Source organism: Rhipicephalus microplus, chromosome 9 (genome assembly GCF_043290135.1).
Source record: "Rhipicephalus microplus isolate Deutch F79 chromosome 9, USDA_Rmic, whole genome shotgun sequence".
Lineage (NCBI taxonomy): Eukaryota > Metazoa > Arthropoda > Arachnida > Ixodida > Ixodidae > Rhipicephalus > Rhipicephalus microplus.
The window spans coordinates 123,807,177-123,831,196 of NC_134708.1; the positions used below are offsets into that span (position 1 = coordinate 123,807,177).

The following is a 24,020-nucleotide window of genomic DNA, read 5'->3' on the forward strand; positions in this document are numbered from 1 at the left end:
TGCACCCGAACTCTTGTCCCCCCGTGACGTGTTATGCGCATTAAAATCACCACATGTCACGCGCGAAGCTGGCAACGATGACACAGCAATTCTAAAAACTTTTCGATGAAAATTTTTTGGGAGGAGACGCATACACAGATGCAATGCTGACTTCGTGGTTTTCTATCGGTGCCTTGATTGCACAATCGTCTATAACATCTGGGCACAAGTCCGCCAGATTGAATGCTACGCTTGGTATCTCTCTTCGTACATACAAAGCGGCACTTCGATTTAGAAAAGTCGTTATGGTGGGGTTCTTGTGAGTGACGTATCTAGTGATTGATCTCTGTCTTGGTAATCCAGCTTCTGACATAGAGCCAATATTGGAATTTGATATTCTGTCAAAAGAACTTTAGTTCATCCTTGCGAGGACCAGTACGGGCCCAATTTCACTGCATTATAAACGGCGATTTTTGGTGACCTAACGTGCACTAAAGCTTTGCACTCGACATTTTACTGTTGATTGTGCCCGAAACAACTAAATCTCAGTGATTCTAGCAGGAGCATGGCCTGCAGCATGCTCTTCGTAGTACCTACTGGCATTGTCGCTAGGTGAAAACGTAATGTGGCAACTAGAACACGAACAATGTCGGCAATGTTATAGATATTCTTACAAGAAAACGTATATTTACAGATATTTACAACGATTACACGCGATGACAATGCCTGGCGCACTGGCGGGCTGGAACCAGTCTCTATCCACTTCGTAGTTTTTTCTTTCAGCCAGGGACCCTCTACCGCTTTATGCCCCAATCCCACTACTGCCTTGTGGCACTACCCCGCGGCGTTAAAGCGCCGACCCGGCGCTTGTCACGAAAGGGGAGTGTTGGGTGACACATAAGGCTTCAGTCTGACGACGTGCACAACAGTGGATGGTGGTGGCATTGAGTGCGCTTCGTCGGCGACTCGCTGTATCTCGTAGGTGAGGTTGGTGATCTTGCGAAGGACTTTGTATGGTCCGTCATAGCGAAATAAAAGTTTTTCTGAGAGGCCGATGTGACGACATGGGGTCCACAAGAGTACGAGAGAACCTGGAGCATACGAAACTTCGCGGTGGTGACGATCGTATCGATCTTTCTTAGAGGCTTAAGAAAGCATGAGTCGTTCTCGGGCAATCTGTCGTGCTGCGTCGGCTCGCTCTATGGCATCGCGGACGTATGTGACAGGGGAGCTTGAACCAGCGGGAAGGAGTGTATCAAGAGGCAGAGAGGGTTCCCGTCCATAAAGAAGGTAGAACGGGGAATAGCCTGCGGTGTCATGTCTGGAGGAGTTGTAAGCGAAGGTGACGTAGGGTAACGTTGCGTCCCAGTCACGGTGGTCTGGAGAAACATACATTGACAACATGTCCGTGATAGTGCGATTCAGGCACTGTGTAAGTCCATTAGTTTGTTGATGGTATGCCGTTGTGAACTTGTGGTTCGTGGAACAGGAGCGTACGATATCCTGGACGACGCGAAATAAAAAGTATCGGCCTTGATCAGTAACGAGCTGTCGAGGAGCGCCGTGATGCAATATGATGTCATGTAGCAGAAAGTCGGCGACATCGGTAGCGCAGCTGGTTGGAAGAGCGCGGGTGATCGCGTAATGTGTCGCGTAGTCGGTCGCCACGGCAACCCATTTGTTCCCGGATGCAGAAGTGGGAAATGGCCCGAGAAGGTCGAGCCCTACGCGGTAGAATGGTTCAGCAGGGATCTCAATAGGGTTAAGAAGGCCAGCTGGAAGCGATGTTGGTCGTTTTCGACGTTGACAAAGGTCGAAGCTGGCGACATACTTTTGCACAAAGCGATATAGGCGTGGCCAGAAAAAACGGCGCCGGACGCGATCATAAGTGCGGGTGACTCCCAGGTGACCAGCGGCAGGTTCATCGTGAAGCTGTCGGATCTATACGTGAATCTATACGCAAATGGGAAGGCACGACGAGAAGGCGGTCAGGACCATTAGGCCGCATGTTGTGGTGGTAGAGAACACCTTCATGAAGGAAATACAGGTTCAGACAAGTGGGTGGAGTAGCGGAACTCAGGCTTTCTATGATGGGAAGTAAATCGGGGTCGCGGCGTTGCACAGAAGCGATTTCAAGAAAGTCTGGTATTGATAAGACGCAAGCCTCCGTAGCTCTCTCTGTGGCGTCTGGTGGATCCACTGGATACCGTGACAGGCAGTCGGCGTCTTGATGGAGGTGACCAGATTTATAGACGACCGAGAAGGTGTATTCTTCGAGGCGTAGAGACCAACGACTGAGACGTCCCGTGGGATCCTTTAGCGAGGAAAGCCAGCAGAGTGCATGATGATCAGTTACAACAGTAAAACTGCGGCCGAAGAGGTACGGGCGAAATTTAGCGACAGCCCAAACAAGAGCAAGACACTCTCTTTCGGTGATGGAATAGTTCCTCTCGGCAGGGGATAAAAGGCGGCAGGCGTAGGCGATGACACAGTCACGTCCATGCTGACGCTGAGCTAAAACAGCAACAATTCCGTGGCCACTCGCGTCCGTACGAACTTCTGTCGGGGCAGTCTGACCGAAGTGGGCTAATATTGGCGTAGTCGTGAGGGCTGCAACGAGCGCCGAAAATGCAGCACTCTGAGGCGAATTTCAAGTAAAAGGGACGTCTTTTTTAAGAAGCTCGGTGAGAGGCCGCGCAATATCGGCGAAATTTCGGATGAAGCGGCGGTAATAGAAGCACAAACCAAGGAAGCTCCGGACATCCTTATGAGAAGAGGGCACGGGAAATTGAGTCAATGCGCAAGTTTTGTCCGGATCGGGCTGTACCCCAGATGCGGTAACGAGGTGACCAAGTACAGTTATTTCGCGACGGCCGAAACGGCATTTGGAGGAGTTCAGCTGGAGACCAGCGTTGCGAAATACTTGGAGAATACTGGACAGTCGCTCTAGATGGCTTGCGAACGTCGGTGAAAAAACAATTATATCATCTAAGCAGCATAAGCAAGTGGACCATTTGAAGCCGCGCAGAAGGGAGTCCATCATGCGCTCAAAGGTGGCCGGCGCATTACAAAGCCCAAACGGCATTACTTTAAATTGGTATAACCCATCGGGGGTTACAAATGCTGTTTTTTCTTGGTCCCGTGGGTCAACAGCGATCTGACAATAACCAGATCGAAGGTCAATGGACGAGAAAAACTTTGCGCCATGAAGGCAGTCAAGGGCGTCATCTATTCTTGGTAAAGGGTAAACGTCCTTCTTAGTGACCTTGTTGAGATGTCTATAGTCGACGCAAAACCGCCATGTGTTGTCCTTCTTCTTGACAAGCACGACCGGGGATGCCAACGGACTAGATGAGTGTTCGACGACGCCTTTGGCGAGCATTTTCTCGACCTCTTTCTGGATGACAGAGCGTTCGGCAGCGGAGACGTGGTAAGGGCGGCGATGAATTGGGTTGGCATCGCCAGTGTTGATGTGATAGGTCACAACTGATGTCTGGCCTAAAGGGCGGTTGTCAAGATCGAATATGTCCGCATAGGATGTCAACAGATGGTGGAGGTCTTGGGCTTCGGAGGGCGAAAGATCTGGCGCTATCATTTTGGCAATGTCAATGCTTGACAGGTTGGGCGCAGTGAGCAAGTTGACGTGCGGAGTAGGTTGCTGAGCCGACAGTTCAGAAATATCACACTCTTGCAACGACGACATGACGCCTAGTTTAATACTAGCAGGCAGCACATGCGTGGAGAAATCAAAGTTCAAAAGAGACAGATGGGTCTGATTGTGGCATACTCTCACCACGGTGTGCGGGACAGCAATGGAGTGCTTTAGCACAACGTCGGTAATAGGTGAAACGACATATTCACCATCGCGCACAGGTGGATCACACACGAGCTGCACGTAAGTCACGGCTTGCGGCGGAAGATGCAGGAACTCGGTGGCACAAAGGCGACTTTGAGCGTCATGGGCAACAGCGGCGTCAAAAGGCAGTTCCAACTGAAGAAGACCCGTCGAGCAGTCGATAAGGGCGGAGTGCGCAGAGAGATAGTCGAGGCCAAGAATCACGTCATGTGGGAACTGCTCAAGCACGGTGAACAATACGACGGTCTGGCGCCCAGCAATACACACGCGAGAGGTACACATGCCGAGAACGGCAGATGTGCTCCCATCGGCAAGCATTACTGCACACTTAATAGGAGGCATGATCACTTTTCGCAGTTTATTACAGAGAGCAGCGCTCATGACTGAAATTTGTGCACCAGTGTCTATGAGGGCTGTAACAGTAACGTCATCCACCAAAAGGTCCAAAATATTGCGGCGTGTAGGAATCGTCAACAGAGGATTTGCAGAATGGGTCGTTAATGCAGCGTCACTTCCGGGAGCTGCATGGTCTAGTTTCCCGAGGTTGAGGTCCCAGGTCGTGCAGGGGACCTGGATCGAGAAATCATCGGCGAGAGAGATCGGCGGCCTTGGGGTGATGGTGACCGGCTGAACCTTCGGCCCTGAACGTTAGTAGGAGCAGGCTGTGGATCGTACAGAGTAGAAAAGCGGCGAGAACTGCCTTCAAAGTGACGCCATGTCCCAGTGTTCCAAGATGAATTGGATGACCAACGATTGCGACAGTAGCGTGCAATGTGGCCGGCGCGAGAGCAGTGAAAGCAGATCGGTCTATCATCCGACGTTCTCCATTCAGCAAGGTTCCGGTAGCGGGAAGGGTAGCGTGAAGGGTACACCGGAATCTGGTTAACAGAAGCCGAGCTCTCGGTGGTGCGAACGGCGCAAACAGGTGTGATGCCGAGATTTGCTATTTCTTGGCGAACGACGGCTTGGATGAGGGAGACGGTGGATGCGTTGTCTTGAGGACCGTCAGAGGCGATGGCTGCAGGAGCCATTGCTTCGAGTTCACGACGAACGATTCGGGTGACATTTTCGGACGATGTAGTTTGCGTGAACTTGGGGCTGTCTTCACAGGTCGAAGTGGCTGCAGTATTAGGCAGACGCGCAAACTGGCGGGTTATGCGACGGTTGTTGGCGTGCTGGAAGCGCTGACACTCCTTCACAACCGCGTCGACGGTGGCGCAATCTTTAACGACCAACAAATTGAAGGCGTCATCGGCAATTCCCTTCAATATGTGAGCGATTTTGTCAGTTTCGCTCATGTTCTCGTCCACCTTTCGACAGAGGCCCAATACGTCCTGTATGTAGGATACATATGATTCTGTCGATGTCTGCACGCGACATTCCAGGTCTTTCCTCGCGGCCTGCTGTCGCCCAAATGGCCTGCTGAATAACTCGAGAAGCTTCAATTTGCAAACGTCCCAGCTGGTCAATTACGACTCATGCGTCTCATACCAGGTGAGCGCCGTATCCCGCAAGTAAAATACAACGTTGGCCAGCATCAACGTAGAGTCCCACCTACAGTATTCGCTCACGCGCTCGTACAAAGCGACCCAATCTTCAACATTCACCTTGTCCTTGCCTGTGCCCGAGAAGGTTCCGGGGTCTCGTGGAGGCAGGAGAATCAGAGGAGGCAGCTGGTGCTGCTGGTGCTGCTGGTGCTGGTGCTGGTGCTGCTGCTGCTGCAGCTGCGGCTGCTGTTGCTCTTTGGGTGGGCCTGTTGAGCCATTGCAGGAAAATGAAGGTGGTGACCACTCCGAAGTTCCGTGTTGGTTTGCCGGAAAAGCCAGGTAGGCGTACCCAGCACCTCCACCAATAATCTTACAAGAAAACGTATATTTACAGATATTTACAACGATTACACGCGATGACAATGCCTGGCGCACTGGCGGGCTGGAACCAGTCTCTATCCACTTCGTAGTCTTTTCTTTCAGCCATGGACCCTTTACCGCTTTATGCCCCAATCCCACTACTGCCTTGTGGCAATATTTTCCTAGTTTTTTTTTCTCTTCTGCTCATATTCGTGTCTCAGTACTCTGGCATAGGTGGCTTGTGTAGAAATGTTTTGAGTAGACTCAGTCGGCCTGGCTGCTTGTTTTGCTTGACTCGCATTTATCGATGTTTTCAGGAAGTTTTATTATGATTGCACTTTCGGTACATTTTCGGACTATTTGCTGTTCTATCTTTCATGAAAGTAGGAAGACCCTCGTGTGCCAGAGCAACTGACAGAGCAGTAATTGGTTAAGGCCCCGTAAGAAAGGCTTTCCGTCTACTCAGCGCACTCGCACGGAATGAATACCCACTTTAGTTGGCGGGATGGTCACTATTGCAGTTTGCACTTTGAAGTACGCCTTTGAACTTTCGAAGTCATGTGGACCTCCACAGCGTTCCTATTCCAGATCTTCTTTGCAGAAATTTGCCACGTGAAAAAAAACGTTTGAATTTGAAGAACCTCCGTGGTGGCTCCGTGTATTCAGCGGTTTCATGTCGAGTGAAGCCAAGGTTAGGAATGAGTGATCGACCGGTGTGTTTCTGGCAAACGCGAGCACCACCAAGTCCGTGGATCTACCTTTTCTTTCTTTCGTAGAAAAAACTTCTTCTGTAACAATATTCCTGACGTGAACTACGCCTTGGGGTTTCGTGTATCCGAGAAGATCCGCCTCTGTGTACCGCTTCGGAACACCTCTGATCAAGAAGGTGTTTCACAGGTAGGCATTAAAAAGACAAGCACCAACTGCTCTACCAAATAGGTTGCCACACCTGAAAAGTGCATTTAATTTATTTTCAGTGGCCACGTCAAGCAGTAGCGAACCTTGTGCAGTGAAATGGCCCCCGAACTGGCTGAGGGTCAATGACTGATGTCACCACAGAATGTAAAGCAATAGGGTTCACCTGTCTTAAGTATTCTCCGCTCTCTACAGGGGATATAGAAGCCGGAATACCCTAAGTTGTGTTTTTGTGGTGGCTTATTATCTTCCTGTCGTCCATGTCCGAACAATCTTCCATCTTCTCATCGCGTTACGCTATTGTGGATGCGTCGTCGTCAGTAGTAGGATCATTGGTGTCGCCACAGTTACGTTCGCCCGCTCGTTGGCCTGGTTTTTTGATGGCGTGTGGGATGAATCAGATGCCTGTCCTGGTCGCTTGCATCACTGGGCCGTGGTCAAAGTCCCGTAATAAGATTCTTTTTCCTGTCAAGCCTTCACGAAAGAGGCCCAGTAAGGGCAACATCTTCTTGATGCTGTAGACGTCTTCGTGAGAATGACGGAAGTTAACACTAAACAAAGGAAAAATAGAAGGTCGATGATAAAGTTAGCTGCACTCTCAGCGTCCTTGTCGTTTACCCTAGATTTCTGCCCTCTTTGTCTTATTCAGTAATCACGAGATGCAGTTCGTGCCCTGAGTTACTCGGCAATGCAGTGTCACTGGTAAAGCACAGGTTACTAAGGTACACTTCATTATTGTCCCTAACTCATTCCATTCTAGGCCTCTGAGAACCTCCTGTAAGCACGCGTTTATTGCTGTTATTCATTGGGCCAGACAATTTTGACTTACTGATAAGTTACTTGCTCAAAGTTAGCTTAATTCGGATGAGCGTAATTTGGATGAGATTAATGTGACCATGCTCCGGCATCCAACAAGCTGGACAATCTCAACTCACTCCAAATTCAATTTCTCTCGCTTAGCTTCGTTTGTATCAACTAAATCCGGTTTAACCCACATTGCCTTATTCTCGCCATACTGTCAGCAAACTGGCTAGGCAATCTCTACTTACTCAAAACAACATGGTTTAAGATTCGGATGACCGAAACTTTGTGCGCTACTGTGGGCGCAGGTTAGCCAGATGAGGACAGAGGACCCTCGAGGACAACGAGAGACATTTATATACACGAAGACAGACACGGGAATACACACTACATAAATTCACACATATGTACATGCGTTCACCGTCTTACGTGGAAGGGGAGTTAATGGTTTAGTACGTCCACTCACGTTGTACTCTTGGAGCGTGAACTTCGCGGTCGACCTGGAGCTCTCTAGTCTACAGGAGGTGATGTTCCTCGTGTTTTCGGAGTCCGTACCGAGGTGTTGCCCGTCCTAGAAGATAACCACCAGGAGCATCCCAGTATGATGGTCAACACCTGGACTTGCCTGCACTCACACCGAGAACAGCATATCGACGGCTGCCGTGAACAGACCCGGGACAACGTCTCGCTCCGAGGCCAGGACAGGGGCTGGTCGTGAAGAACGTTGCTCCATACCAACCCGGGGTGAGGTGGAGCGATGCCCAGTCCAGAATGCACCCGAGGACTTCGACGCCGAGACGAGGCCCGGGCACAGAGGGTCAGAACGAGCAGTCAGAGCGAGGCTCAAACTTGTTCTTGCGCTCTTCTCTCTGCAGTCAGCCAAGCTGTTCCCGTCGCTCGAGAGCTTGCAATGAGGTCTGTAAACGAGCCCGCACATAGGAGAGCTTAATGTTTTCACTACTATCACCTTCATGATAATTTCCGTGCACTTGAAATGCTAATTCAGCCCCGCACACCAATCACAAATAAATCGACCCCGCACACCGATCTTCTACGTCAAAGTACGACGCGCACTCTCCAGGACAATGTTTTCACCACAGAAGGGTACATATTAGAGTGTAGTACGAAGATTTATTAGGAAACATACTGCTCTGCCTGGTTACTGCTACCACGCTCCCCCAAGCACCAGCGGAAGCTGAAATTTCACGGGGCTACAGCCATGCGGTGCATTAAAGCAGTAGCTTTAAATGCCTCATCAAAAGCGAAAATTGATTGCTGGCGGTGCCCGGCGTCTTCTCGCGTTGGTGGGGTGAACACGAGTGATGAAATTAATCATCATAACGTGAAAGCATCATCATGTGACGTTAGATATCATAAATGTTTAATAGCTAATACATAATTGATAATAGCATTGTAGAACGCACTGATCATTATAAATACCTAGGCATAAACTTAACTTCTACACTTTTATGGTCCACACATATCAATTCTATCTGTGCCAACACATCAAGATCATTAGGTTTTCTGCGCCGAAATCTATACAGTGCTCCCTCCGATTTGCGCAAACTGGCTTATCTTGCTCTAATTCGTCCTCAACTGGAATTCGCATCCTCCATTTGGTCACCATATCAACAATACCTCATAGATAAGTTAGAATTTATACAGAGCAGAGCTAGTCGATTCATAGCGCGTAATCACAGCTACCCGTCCAGCGTAACACAGATTAAACAGAGCCTTGCACTCGAGCCACTGAAAATTCGCCGCGACATCTCAATTTTATCACTATTTCACAAACTCATCCACACCAGCATGATGTCATGTGTTCCCCTTAATCTAGCACATCGAACTTCGAGCAGACTATATAACACCTTTAGCATATCACGCATGTACGACAATACTAACGCTTTCAACCAGTCGGCTCTTCCACAAGCTATTCGTTAGTGGAAGGATTTGCCAGATGATCTTGCGTCAGAACATGACCACACAAAGTTCTATCATACTCTTAAAAAATACTTATGCACCAAAAACTGCTCTATCGCATCTTCGTCATCATCAGTGTTTATAGGACTGTCGCCGATGTTTTTGCACTATTGCTAGGTTGTAGTTACTGTCATAATAATTTTTTTTGTATTTCACCTTCACATACTGTAACTCACTTTTCTAGTATGTATTTTGCTTACGTGTTTATAAGTTGTACTGCATTTTCTAATATATTCAATATTTGGCTCTGTATGTGTAGATATATATGTTACATATTATCTGTACCGCCCCCCTTACGCAATGCCCCTCGAGGGCTCTGTAAGGTACTGTAAATAAATAAATAAATAAATGTTTGTGACGTATTGGAAGGGCGCGAAACTTGACGACATCATGTAACATTCTCGCGTGGTTGAAATCGGCCAATCATAATGGGAGTGCATCACCAGCTGAGAGGCAGAACGCTATCTTTGTCTCCAATCCTTGAGGCATTATGAAAGCAATGTTGGGCGCATAAATACACCGGAGAGAACTAGGAAACATTCGGTGCATTAAATCGAAAGAAGACGAGGTTTTTGTCGCTCAATTGTCTCAGGCGAATCCATAAGAGAACCGGTGAGTTTTTTATTTTTTTGTAACAAATGAAAAATAAAAAAGGACAATCACATTTTTTTCCTTCAAATAGTCAGAGTGGTACACAGCAGTATTACATACTGATACATGCAAATAATGAGGTTGATAATAGTTTGAAAAAGAAAATAAAACGCCATTGGTATAAAGCTCGAACGCATATATCAAACCGGTAGCACGGGTGATAGAGCCCGTAGGGACAGCGCACCGCTGTGTTCGTGCTTCTTTTTATCCTCCCTGCATCTGTGTAAGTCGTATAAAAGCATGACTGCAAATTAACCCGCACAAAAACAAGCATTCGCGAGTATCCCAATACGCGCAGCCGTTCAGCGCTACCAGCATCCCGAAGTCTACTCGCGCTCCGCCACCAGGCGGCAGTGGCAAGCGTAGGCGGAGCAAGCGGAGGCGGACTGGTAAATACTTAGAAAACAGCAGGTGGCCAAACCAAAAAGAGCTATTGGTTAAGAAAAAAGTGAAGGAAACGGAGACTGACATGTGGAGAATGGGCATGATTAAGAAGCCCGCACTAGAGATCTATCGAACTTTTAAGCAGGAAATTGCCAAGGAAAGGATCTATGATAATACTCGGGGTAGTTCTCTACTGTTTGAGGCCAGGACGGGAGTACTGCGAACCAAGACATATCGGGCCAAATACGAAGGGGTCGACACAGTATGCAGTGCGTGTGGAGAGGAAGAAGAAACTGCCGAACACTTGATAATGTTCTGTAAAGGGCTCCACCCTATAGTTCAGGATGATGGCACAGAGTTTTTCAAAGCACTGGGATTTAGGGACAGCGAGGGCAAAATAGACTTTAAGCGGGTAGACTTAACTAGAAGGAGGTTATCTGATTGGTGGCTAAAGTAAAGGCACGAGTGAAAATTAAACCCCTCACTGCGAAGTACGAATCCTCAACTTCATTATTTAAAGGGGAAAAAAAGATAAATGTAATGGTTAGTTCACTAAGTATTACGGCTAGGTGGCGTTAGCCGCCGCCCGATCTAAAGGGTACAGCCACATCCATCCATCCATCCATCCATCCATCCATCCATCCGGAGCGCACACTCGACGGCCTGAAGAGAGCGTTCACCAGGGCACTGAAAAAATATAGGAGGCACTGGCCTGGGCCACGTTAATTTGTGAGAACTAGCCGCCCGGGGAAGCTGCGTACATCACTACTCCAGCAGCCAATGAACACCACTGAGTGATGCACTGAAGTGTTTGCGGAGCTTGCACCAAATCGTAATTAAAGAATTGGCCACGATTTCTTTCGTCCGGCGCCCACCAGAGTAAACTGGTGGCAAATGAATGTATATACTCCTGCATGTTCTCGTTTTAGTGCGGCCACAGAAGTTCAGGCCAATGGAGCTAAACGGAAGCATCATTCCCTAAAACATTCAAGGTGGCTATGTTTTCATTTACAGTGTAACGTGAACGGTGAAGTCCCAAAAAGTATGGAGGATGGTGGAACGTACAGATAGACGCATGGATGCACGGGCAATTACACAGACGCACAGACGGTCGGACGATTGCAATGACGGATGAAATGAGGACGGCCTATTGTAGATGCGAAGCAGCTGTTTAAATACCCCGTTGAACGTTTCTCCGTGCCAACATGCCACACTGTGTTTCCTCCGCCGCAGTTGTTGGAACAGTGCCAAGTAGATCAGGCCACAGCTGCGCGATGACGTCACTATTTCTTTCCCCCGGAACAACTGCCGGCTCCCTCTAACACATTTACATGGTGTTGCTGATCCGCTCGCTCGCAACACACTTCTTTCTCGCTTCACCGTCTCCGCCGCCCCGAACGCTTGACACCACGTCGAGTGCAAACGCTTTATCAGCTCATTTATCTGCGATAAAACTTACACGAAACTCAACCCGCCCTTGGTGTCTTTGCCTTTCAAAAAAACGTTTACACAAGTAAAAGCTACACCAAGTTTCGCTTCAGACGGTTCTTCCAGCCCACGCGGTGAAGGCGTGCGCACCGCTGCTTCTTCGCACTTCATCATGGTTGCCTTCGGGCAGGTGGTCCATAATTTTTTCAAACTATACACACAACATGAACGCTTTATATATGGTGTATGTAACACTTTGTGCTTCCGTCCAACGTGGGATCTACGACGACGGTGATAATGGACATTGTGCGAGTCTTAGAAGCTTCGCTCCTAAAGAGTAAGGTGGAGTGATGCCTTGATGCCAACAGTAACAGAACCTGCGACCTTCTGCTTACTCTCTCGATGATCTTACCGACTGAGCTTCAGCGGTGGTCAATCACCTAGACCACTCATAGGGTGTCTACGTGCATGGGAACCCTGCGTGTATTAGCCACTACCACTCTAGCCGTTAACCCTTGCTTTCTCTAAACTTTCTCTTGCTTTAACTGTGCGTTGTGTACTTCAGTCCGTTTCAGATGGTGATTTTAGGATAAGCCTCGTTGTCCTGAATACCCTGCTGCTTTGTATCACTGCTGGCAACCTTGTTGCGACAGGCCTGCGGGACACCCTTGTTTACAATCAACGATCAGGAAAGGTATGAATTTTACATTATTGCAAGTCATGTAATAATCTCTTGAAGTAGTGGCTGTGTTCCGACAGCAAATGTGGCCACCGCATTGCACATGCAGCTCGAGGATCTTAGCGAAACATTTGCCATGCTTACAGTGAAGGTTAATCATATACTACCTCTGAGAGATGCTTTCTGTGTAACGCGTATTTCACGCATCTGATAAGCTCATTAAAGTTCGTACATGACAACAATACCCAAATCTCGAAATATTGATGAGAACACTGATGCCAAAAAGAGTGTAGGGAACGCCAAGGATACCAGCGATGCTGAATAACCATGACCGTGACGGCTAATGTTCCACATTCACCGTAATAGTCGTGGTGTTTCAGCAGCAATGGTAGCCACGAGGGCAAATGTTCCACATTCGCCGTGGCTGAATTGCCAGAGTTCATTCGTGTTATTCACCATGGGTGAAGTCTGCAAGAGCGCTACATGGCGGCGTGCACCAGTTGAAGCCTGTAGCTCGTAAATGGAAAGTGTCGTGGACACGCATGGCACTGACAGCAACGTTGTAACGCTCTGGGATGCCTGGCGGCGCGGTAACAAATGATCTGGGACTGCTTGTTTGCACTTTATTTATTTTATATATTTATTTACAAAATACTGCAGACCCATTTAAAGGCCCCAGCAGGAGGGGCAAAGATCATAACATTGCACACAGGTGTAAACAGCAAGAACAAAAAAGATACATCATATACAAAAGATACAAAAACATAGGTCATGGTTAAATACACTCAAGTGCCTCTAGAGAGCTGGTTAACGATTGAGGTAGGCAGTTCCAGTCGTTTGTGGTTCGAGGAAAGAACGAGTATTTGAAAATGTTTGTTCTGGCGAAATACGGTGTTAATGAATGAGCGAAGCGCCTCTTTGCGAGTCCGACCGTGGACAGGAAGCGATCTACAGGTGGCTAATAAGGGTGATCGTTGTGACCAGCGTCTTGGCAGTTTGGAAAGAGTCTGGGCGACTATTCTCTGTGGTCCTATGAAGAGTCAGCAAGCCTGCAGGTCTAGACGTCTAGTGGTGAAAAGGACACCATGCCACCGTACTGAGGGCCTGTATATCACCACAAGGCGAGTGCTCGAAATTGTCGAAACATCTTCGGTGCTATGAAGACTAGTAGCAGGTCCCGAACCTCGAAACTGCTGCCCGTTTTCGTAAGGTGGGTGGTTGGGTGGCTTAGGTCGGAATGTTTGCCGAAACGGTGGGCGAGCAACCCGTAAGACGTTGTCCACAATAAATTTAACAATGTGCGGATTGGTAGCCATTGTGGAGTCTGTGGTGTCACAATTTCGATGGGTCATAGATATGTGGAAATAGGCATGGATGACCAGCGTGAACGCAGGAGTAGCAAGATGCCCTGTCAGCTTATTAGTGCATCGAGAAATTTGAGCTACCTTGTTGTGTTGTCTGGGCGTAGGATAGTAGGCACTCGATATGCACCACAAGGCAGAGTCAATTAAAATGGTCGGTGAGGTTCAATCTCGTATCGTACGATTGGTGTCTTGTGTGGGGCTTTGCTTAACGCAACTGAACTGGAAGTTGGCGTCCCTTAGTTTGCCGTAAGGGCGTGTGCTGATCGTGAAGTGAGGTGATGTTTGAGGTTAGCTTATGAACACGAATTGATCCAGCTGTTTTTGAGCTCCACGGCTGCCTAGAATTCTTCGAGCAATGTCTCGAGAAGGAGTTCCTTAACGGTGGCCGAGGCGGGTCAAGTGTGGCTGCCAGGCTTGATCGGGCTGTATCATAGTTGGAACAGCAGCTGGGGGGTAGCCGTGAAGTGCTTCTCACTAATTATTGCGCTCCAATTGCAGAGAAATGTGATGAGATGGTCACAGGTGAGGCCTTGCCGTGGTCACAGCCTTACTGAGACGGGAGCCAAGTGAGAGCCCGAAGCGTTTAAAGCTGCTGCGTCTATCCAGATAAAGAGCCACAGCCTTTCGATCTCCTCTTTCAGAGCTACGCGCCTCTCTTCTTTTTTTCCGCGTATGCCGTTGCAATACAAGCTCGACTGAGTGCAGGAGCAAACTCGGATCAAATGATACCGAAAGCGAGACATTTTTATGCTAACAATACCTTGTGTGTGTTTAACACAGCCTTTCTTGGTGCCTCCTCGTCCAGCAAAAGTTAATTATATGCCTCGTGTAGATTTAAGGTGATGAACACCTGCCTCCACAGAGATACGAAAAAATCCTCACTTTTTACAACGGGTATCGCTCAGAATGCATTGCCGGATGGGCTAATAACTAGGTTTTAATTAGGTATACTTGACCATTTATTTGAATGTTTAATTAACTATACAGCATGAAATCCCCGTTTAGTTTAAATACAGGCTTGAGGGGCGCATCTCACTGCAAAATTCTCAACATTAAAAGCCCTGCTTCCTGTACTTGGCAGTAAATTTCATCCAATGCATTTCCCGAAGCGTAAAAGACACTGGTCGAGCCTTGTATAAGCGTAGTACAGCGGCCTTTTTTGTGAAGTTGTGCAGGTGGCCCCTTGAAACAACTTGACCCCTCTCAAAAATTTTGCGAAAATTCAGCCAGACTTTCCGCCATGGTTTCGTCGCAGCGAACTGCATTCACGTTGTCTCGCTCAATATTTTTCCAGCAGAGTCATGTCAGAGTTCCGGAAGGCTTGAAAGAAGCTCCGGTGCCATAGCAGAAGCACATCGCAGATTACTACAACTAGCGAGCTGTCCACTTGCATGTTACCGCATTTCACATTCGTGGTCTATCGGCTGAGTGGCGCCCAGGAAACAAGTCAGGCAAAGTGTAGTCTCTCCCAGTGTCTTCCAGTAGCTGTGAGAAACCAAAGAATAGAGCATTTGTTCTTCGCTCTTGTCAGTGCCGTCAAGAGCGTAAGTTTGTGAAGGGTTTAGGCGACTCCCGGAGCCATAAAGTTTCCTATATATGCATCAGAGGGAACTGTGGCACTTGTTTCTAGTAGAGGTGCAATGCATGGCACTACAGCGAGCATGGCAATGGTAAATAGTATACGGATTTGTCTAACCTGCGTACTCGTGTGTTCGTGTGGTTTGAAGTTGTTCTGTCACAAAAGAAACTCAGCAGAAGTTCAGCGCTTACGCATCCCCACCTTAATCGTTTAGGCTTACCATTTCAAATGAGGTCACTAAGTTCAAAAGTATTTGTATTTTCTTCAAAACAGAACCGTAATACAGCAATGAACGAAACCACAAGTGTGATTCACCTTCAGCAAGTACGAAGACCTAGCGAATCCGTGTACCCCCCTCATTATCATGGTCGCTGGACGATCGCAGCATCGGAGTCCCCTCTAATTATTTTATAAAACTCTATGCCTGGAGAACTCTTTGTCATCATTTACTTTTGCCGCACTTGTGGCACGTCGCTTTCTTGTGTTTGCACACATCCAAAGCATGGTTGAAGCCTCAGCGCCAGCATTCAGTGCACTCGGTCGTAATTGAATACCCTTGTGTTAGTTTTTCGAGGTTGATCTTGTACTTAGGCAGGCACAAAATTGGTGCCCTCGTTGTTAATTAAGCTCCTGTCTGGCATAGCCCGCACTTTCAATTCCGCCGTTTCTGCTGTTCCAGCAAACGCTTCTGGCTAAGCCAAAGTCAGCTTCTTTCGCAACCGCACGTGTTGTCGAGCCTTTTCATCACGGATTTCACGCGCAATCCGACCTGGAAACCTATAGATTCGGCTCCAAGAAATTGCGAATTTTGCGAGAACTCTCCGATAACTGATGTACTTCTGTACATATTGGCTTTTTGATTTATTCCGCATGGAAAAAAAGGGCAACTCACTTCAGTTATTGGTTTAGGCCCTAGAGTGGTTGACCAGCAGATGTATGACAGGGTCAGAGCTGAGGCTGATCGCCGAGTCTGATTGTAATTTGTATTTAGACCTCTCAAATGATTATGAATACTACCGCTTGCGATCCGCATAATAAACGTGGTCTAAAGACTAGCTTTTCTTTAATATGGCTTAGCAAGTAAGACCTGTAATAGACCAGGACCTACACTGAAGCGTCATCTTAGGCTATAAATTAGTCATGACAAGGTTTGGACGCTGGGCAAAAGATGCGCAAGTGATGAATCTAATAATAATGTTCTCTAAACCTCAACGGCTTCAGTGACTGTTACTTCTTAATAAGGAAGTTGTACCAGCAACACAAAAATACATCATTGTGGCAGTGTTATCTACATACATTGAGCACACAACTGTCAAGGTGTGGCATATATTCCAGTGAGTGGATTTCTCGTCCTAGTGAAAAAAAAAAACAAGAGACATTATGTATAAGCTACAAGGGGCGCTCGCTGAACTCCCATGAATGTTCTACTGCTTTGCCAAGTCTTTTTTGTTTTTAAGCATCTATAATGTTCGGTATCACGTTTGGATTGGCAAAATATATTTGGGCACGCTTCTTGGAACCGCTTGTCGTAATCTTCCAAATGACACTCACCGTTGATTATAAGCCCTTCTTCAAATATAAACTTAAGGTTTCTCGCAGCTGTTCATAACATTGTTAGGCTCAGCAGCTATGTCACAATGTCGAACAAAATTTACCGAGATGTTCAAGTTTGCGTAATGAAACGAGTTATACAAGTGTGGGCCTGTACTTGGACGGGTGCCGAGATATGTATGGACAAATGAACGAATGAAGATGAGCGTGTGACAGGTTCGGTAAATAAAAGCAGTCGGGCTAGCTGTGAACGTTATTTTCTGGAGAGAAAAGAAGGTTAGCGTTTCATTGCCTAAAAATATGTTTTCACAAAAAACAAAAAAAACGCGAAAAGGGGAATGCTAAGATATGCAAAACGTAACCAAACAACCAGCAGCTCTCTTTAACGAGGTGAAACATCTACGAGTCTAAACAGCCTCTCGAGTTCTTGAGTAGGAGTCCAGACGCGCAAGAATTTTGATACAGCTCACCAGTGGTTCACGCCCTTCAACAGTCTAGCGGCAAAGCTGCCATGGTGGGAGTGCATAAGCTCGGGCCCGTAGCCCGACGGCTCGCTCCCGCTCCCGTTAGACGACGTCATCTGCGGCGCTGTGTTCAGCTCGAACACCAGAAGCAGGCCTTGCCAGGAACTAGCCAATAGCCTCGGTGGTGGTTGAATGGTCACCAGGACCCATTGATTGTCGTCGCCGGCTAGGTGCATGCATTGACGCCTCGGTAGCTGCACCCGATAAGATCGCACGCCGCGCCTTAGCCGCGCTTTTTCAAGCGCCCGCACGAATCTGCCCCTTCCCCCTTCTTCGATGCCGTGGCTCTCCATTATCTTCTTCTAAAGTCGATAGTACTTCTTGGGAACCTTTGTCGGAAACATTTTGGTCTGTCTGTCTGTCTGTCTGTCTGTCTGTCTGTCTGTCTTTCTGTCTGTCTGTCTGTCTGTCTGTCTGTCTGTCTGTCTGTACAATTGTCTGTTTGCCCGCCCTTAACGATACCTCAAACGGCTGACCCGATCCGCAGCGCCTACCAGTATTGCTCAAGGTTAAGGGTTCATACTCAATTAAAAAGCAATGATTGCACATATCTGAGGTACCATAACAACACGTTGATGTTTTGTGTGTGTGTCTTTATACTGAGAAGGCACACACAAGTGATTCTAAGGACCGTAGCGTTAAACACGCAGAGCTCAAAAAACCGTGTTACCAAACCTTTGCTGAAACGACACGGTGGTGGCACTTACCCGTCGCTTTGCGTTGTACCCCTTATCACCTCCGAGAATGACACGCACTTTCCTCCGCAGGCGCGCATGCCTTCCTTCGTTTTCGAAGATAACTTACAGATGGCGCTTGCGTCTAAGGTGCCTCAATGCACTCTTTCGCCTCCATTGCACGCTCGAGGCAATCTAACGCAGTGCCTCTAGAATACCTTTCACCAATTTTCTTGCGCAGAACATCAAACAAGTGTTTTGTTCACTCTCCCCAGGCGCAGGACTATCGTCTTTCGGTGGCATTCGCAATGTACCATGCAGATCCGGTGCTAATTTTTTTTCCGTGACGCGCCCTTTTTTATTGGTGCGTACTACGAACGCCAACTCCACTTATCACAGAGCGTAATACATCACTTTCAGCTTAAAAGCCGCTTTGTGAATTAAGACTGTGCACAGGTGCAACTGTGTAAGTATGCAGGGAGGGGAATGTTGAACAGGGCATGTACGTAGTTCGTGATCCTGTGGTAGTTCTAAAAGGACGCGTTGTTAAAGAAAGGGACACAATGCGGCAGAACGTGGTTTTGTGTTTGTGTTTAGCTTGTCGCCAGTTTAGTCCTATCACAATGCGTTGACAGTCAGTGAACAACCTAAAAAACGACTCCATCTAGGCTTTGTTACTGTTTAGTGTCCTCCGAAACAAATATGATTGCAGTATAGTATAGGCCGGTAAAAAAGTACGCATATACGTTGCCAAAAACGAGTGTTCTCGTAATGTATTACCTTTATATTTTCAGTTCCAAATGACTGAAGAAGAAGAGTCATATTCACCATTAGGCCTCTTCATCTGCAGTCCCATTCACAGGTCAGTGCTAAAAGACATTTTTTGTTACAGCGCGAAAACAATGAAGATGCAAGACAGAAAAGAGACAAACGAGTGCTTATTCGCAACTGAAAAAGTTTTTGAAGAACACACGCACGTGAAAAAATCATCAAAAATGGCCATGTTAACGTTGCGAAGAAGTGTTAAAAAGGAATATAAAGAGTCACAGCTGAGAATATATACAAAATTTTTCTCTGTCAATTGTAGCGATGCCTCACTGACGCTTACTTCATCCATTCTCTTAACACGAAAAGCCTCTATCACTTCCCTGGGTCTGCGGGATCTGTGCTTCAACAAAATGTGTATCTGACAAAACAGGTGACCAGCCACAAGTGCTGCAGTGTGATGCCAGATGCGAAGCGTTCGAATTTCGCAGCAAATTTCCGTGCTCTTTTAAGTGCACTATATTGCAATGACCGCTTCACCCAACGTATGACCAGCCACGTGTAATAAAGATATCGTAAAAAAACACACTTCGAACGCACCAACATGAAAAAATGATCTATTACACAGTCACTTTTTTCCCAGTCATCTTGCTGAATTTTTCTCTGAACCATTGAACAATATTTTAAAAGGTTTTCTGGAGCCAAGAAGACTGATTTTATTCATACCTGTGAGCGGCGTTGCGCAAACCGCACGACACCTATTGTACAGTATCGTCCACTTTTATTGGGAACACTACAAAAGGCAACGTGGATCTTACCGGTGCTGTAATGGTACAAAGATTCATAAACAACCGTCATGCACGGCACTAGTCTGTCAGAGGAAAGTAAAACTCTGAATCAGCGGTAGTCCTATGCAAAGCTAAGCTACTGTGCTCATGCAAAAAACTTAAATCCAAACATGCCATTCAGCCAATTTTTTGCTTTAGCAGTGGACCTGTCTGTCCGTGATGTACTAAGTAGTACTGCTAATGCTTCGTAGTCTTTTTGTGTGAGCTTTTTTCTGTTAAGAAGGCCCTGACTTTAACGCTTTATTAGCTTTTCTTTACACGTAGCTAACACATGTCATGGGCACCTGGTACTTTTCAGTCTTTTGTTTCATGCTCTGAAGCCGTGCTCGATGCCATGAGCACTAGACTTGGTTATATCTGATCTCAACTACGAGTATGCTATTCCATTTTTTTACTATTTGTGAATAATTTGAAGGGAACGGGAGGACACGTTTCTTCGACCTCGGAATGTAGCGCCTACAGTGATGATTAGACGAAAACTATAGGCTCAAATCCCAGAACTTCAAATTCATTTTCTTATTGAGTTCGAACGTCAACTAAAGGTCATTTCCATATTGTCGAAAGTTTTTCAGTATGGCTGTTATCCTTGTGCTATAACTGTCACAAGGAAAAACACCTGTTAATCATTGGCATAACAAAACACAGTCCCTGCAAAATCCTAAAAGTGGTCTTTCCAATAGATTGGCTCACGTACTTGTCATCGAGATCAGGAGCAATTCGGGAACCTATACAGACACCACTTTTCTGAACGTACACTCTATTCTTGCATTTCACAAAAGTATTGAACAGATAGAAAGTAACAATTCAAAGAAGAACTCCACTGACATGCCAGATCTTTGTGTAAACATAAAGTCATCACTGTGTTCAAGTACCACTTCTCTGGCACTAGGTAGCAGTTTGGCTTGCTCGGGACAAAAATGAACTGTCTATATTAAATTCTTTAGCAGAATTGGATCATTGAGGCTAAGCGGGGCTAGTATAGCCTAAACGGAAAATTGGAAACCCTTAAGCTTCGCCTTTAGAAGTTTAACGCGATAGCAAAATCCGGCCCTTAGTGCTCCCTTTAACTGCTAAGTGCATAGTTATTATAATGTTTTCTTACACACACACACTCACACACGCACACACACGCGCGAAAGCGTGACGTATCTATACCAATGCAGGGTCTGTGCAGTGTGGTCACTTTCCTCTGCTAGAACAGTACTCTGCCGTAGTCGATACATGTTTTTCACAATGTCTCACACATGGCACACAGACACACACACGCGTGCCCATGAATGGTACAGGTTATTCATCTGAAGCAAGAGTCACCTGGTCTCCAAGATACACGCCGTGCGCTTGCCATCTGGGAGGCCCCGGCTGCCTGGATCGGGCGCGTGCAGTGCCCTATCCAGGCGGATGCAAAGAGGTCATAAAAAACCTCACAATGACTTACATGTGGCAGCACATTATCTAGCGTTTGCTGTTTGCTTGATAAACGCCTCTGGAAAGGCATAATAATTTTTCCTCTAGATGGACATTGTTGTCCATTTTTAAAGCTGTTTGAAAGTTCCTGTGTGCCTTTAGCAGTGATGGCTGCACTATCTCGGCCTTTTTCAACGTAGTTTTATGGCCTCGGTAATGCGCTCACAAATCACCGAATGAGTCGTTTTCGTAGGGACACCTGTCGAAAAAAAATGTTTTAGGGAGACTCCTTCTTCTCCATGGCATTTATCTAGTAATTTTTCTAAGGCAGCTGTAAGCGACGTGGTAGCTTTCTGTTGAGACACCTGCTTGCCACGCGTACGGCCCGGGTTCGATCTTCAATAAGTCTGAAAGTTTTATTCTTTATATTAGTTGCTTCTTTCTCAATTTTTTCCTCACGGACGATTTTTCGCTCACAACCAGTGGTGCCGACAACGACGGCGGAAGTTCTGCGACACGAGCTCTCAAACGCTATTGCATTAAAAGAAGACACTTTGTACTGTCAAGTGTATTTCTCAGAAAATATGGTCCTAAAGAACGCTTCAGGCTTATGAGTTTCAAAACAGAAAAAGAGTTGAAGGTGCACTGATTTAGCCTGCTTAATCCTTTAGCAAAGCCTTCGAGCCTCAAGCTATTGGAATCAATTGGAATCGCTTTAGTGTTTTGTTTTCGTATTTTTCCCATGGTAACCGAAAATGCGTCCGAATTAACTAGCCTGGCTTTCAGTATGGTTGCAGTGCTATAATACTTTCATCACCTACAACGCAACGACATTCACTGATTTTAGAAAATTTGATATTTTAGTTTATAATTGCTTATTCATTACTACTGCATAAAAAGCCATTCTTAAAACTTCGTAAAACCTAACGCTAGGCTTGTTAAGCTCGTATTCCATCTATATGAAAACTGTTAAAGATGCCACGCACATCAAAAGCTGTCAGATCCAGAGCTTGCAAAAACTACTGGACTCACTCGAAATTATAATTGCTTATTCATTACTACTGAATAAAAAGCCATTCTTAAAACTTCGTAAAACCTAACGCTAGGCTTGTTAAGCTCGTATTCCATCTATATGAAAACTGTTAAAGATGCCACGCACATCAAAAGCTGTCAGATCCAGAGATTGCAAAAACTACTGGACTCCCTCGAAATTTCGACTGCGAAAGTTGCTATGTCATGACAACAAGGGCTGTTATTGCGCAGTAGGTTTCCGGCACCGCCACTGCCGATCAAGTGACTATAACTACTATCTCACGCAAAAGCAAAAAAAAACAACGAAAGAAAAACTTTTTAATACTAAAGCGGGGTTCGAACTTGAGTCTTGTCTACTGCAGCCAGGAATTAGCCACCCGCAGCTTCGCCGCTTATTTCCACTTTATGGCTGCTTTTACATCACACACATGAAGCAAGAGAAATATTTTACAAACCACAACAAGAACGCCACAACAAACGATACTGTGGTCGTAAAGCACCAAGAAAGAACCGTGTCACTTTAAATTATTTCAAAATAAGCAGGGCTGCTACCCTTTCTAATGATGATGTAACGCATTCGTTGGTTCTTTCTACCTTGATACATCTTGTTGTAGGCGTATACTTTATCAAAATTACTCTCTTGTGGTTATCTTGTCAGGGCCACAATAAAATCCAGTCCTATGCTGCAGTCGGGCTTGGCTTGAGTGTCCAAACATGGCAGTGGCCCACTGTGCGTTGAGTCGTGCACGTCCGGACAAACAGTGAAGCTTCATGTCAATTTATTCACACGAGAGCGCCATATAGCTTACAAAGCAGTCCTTATGTTTGGTAATCTGTCTTCATTCTTTATTGCTAAATGCCTGTTTTTCAAAGGCCTAATGATAATTTTTTATTGTCCTTTGTACACAACATGGAAGTGCAGCAAACTGTACAGGATGTCCCACATAACTTGAGCCAAAAATTTGAAAGTGAAAGGCACTTAGAAGGCTAAGTGAACCTAACGCATACTTCTCGCACTAGCTTATATGTATTCAGGCTATTTTTTTCTCCCCATACTAATTAATTAGTATTTCTTTGTTACCTATTTTTACTTATGGGCTGGAAACCCAAATAATGAACAGTTAGTTGGAGAGCACGTTCAGAAACCACCGACTAAATTGTTTCCTGCACCATATGTCTCGCGCTGTTATTTTTTATAGTTATAAGGAAAGCCCGCGAAACGTAAAAACAAGCCGTGTGAAAGACTACGAGCGCACTGCCAGAGGGCTGCCATAGGCTTTTTTTAGAACGCGAAAACAATAACAGCGCTTGACGTATCCTACAGGACACAATTTAGTCAGTGGTTTCTGAAAGTGCTCTGCATATCAGTGTTCAAATTTACTGTTTCCAGCCCATTTTAAAGAAATAGGTAATTAGGAATGAAAAATATTTAGTATGGGGAGAAATAAAAAAAATTGGCTGATTGAACTTTCGAGGGTAGTGCAACTAGTACGAGTTTCGTTTAAGGCGCCACTGAAGTGTCTTTCATTTTTAAATCTTGGCTCAAGTTATGTGGTGCACCCTGTACACTAATTTGGTTACAGATTGGGCATTCAGATGTGCATGACAAAAAAACCTTTGTTTCTCTAGGAAGGGCCTCAGTGGACGTGTTTTGGTGTGTACATATAAAATGTAAGAAAGTAGTGACTGATGATAGAGGCGGAGCAGGAAGAAGTGCTTAGGAATAAACATGAAGTATGAGCCAGGACAAGTCTAGCAT

General features: G+C 46.3%; 1 protein-coding gene across 1 annotated transcript in view; it reads left to right on the forward strand.

Moving 5' to 3' along the window:
• Window positions 1-24,020, forward strand: part of LOC119163043 (ATP-binding cassette sub-family C member 2) — a 796,039-nt gene that overhangs the window by 218,438 nt on the left and 553,581 nt on the right. The window contains exons 5-6 of the mRNA XM_037414979.2: window positions 12,407-12,535; window positions 19,007-19,074. Of these exons, the coding sequence (XP_037270876.2) occupies window positions 12,407-12,535; window positions 19,007-19,074 (197 nt within the window). The remainder of the gene's footprint in view (window positions 1-12,406; window positions 12,536-19,006; window positions 19,075-24,020) is intronic.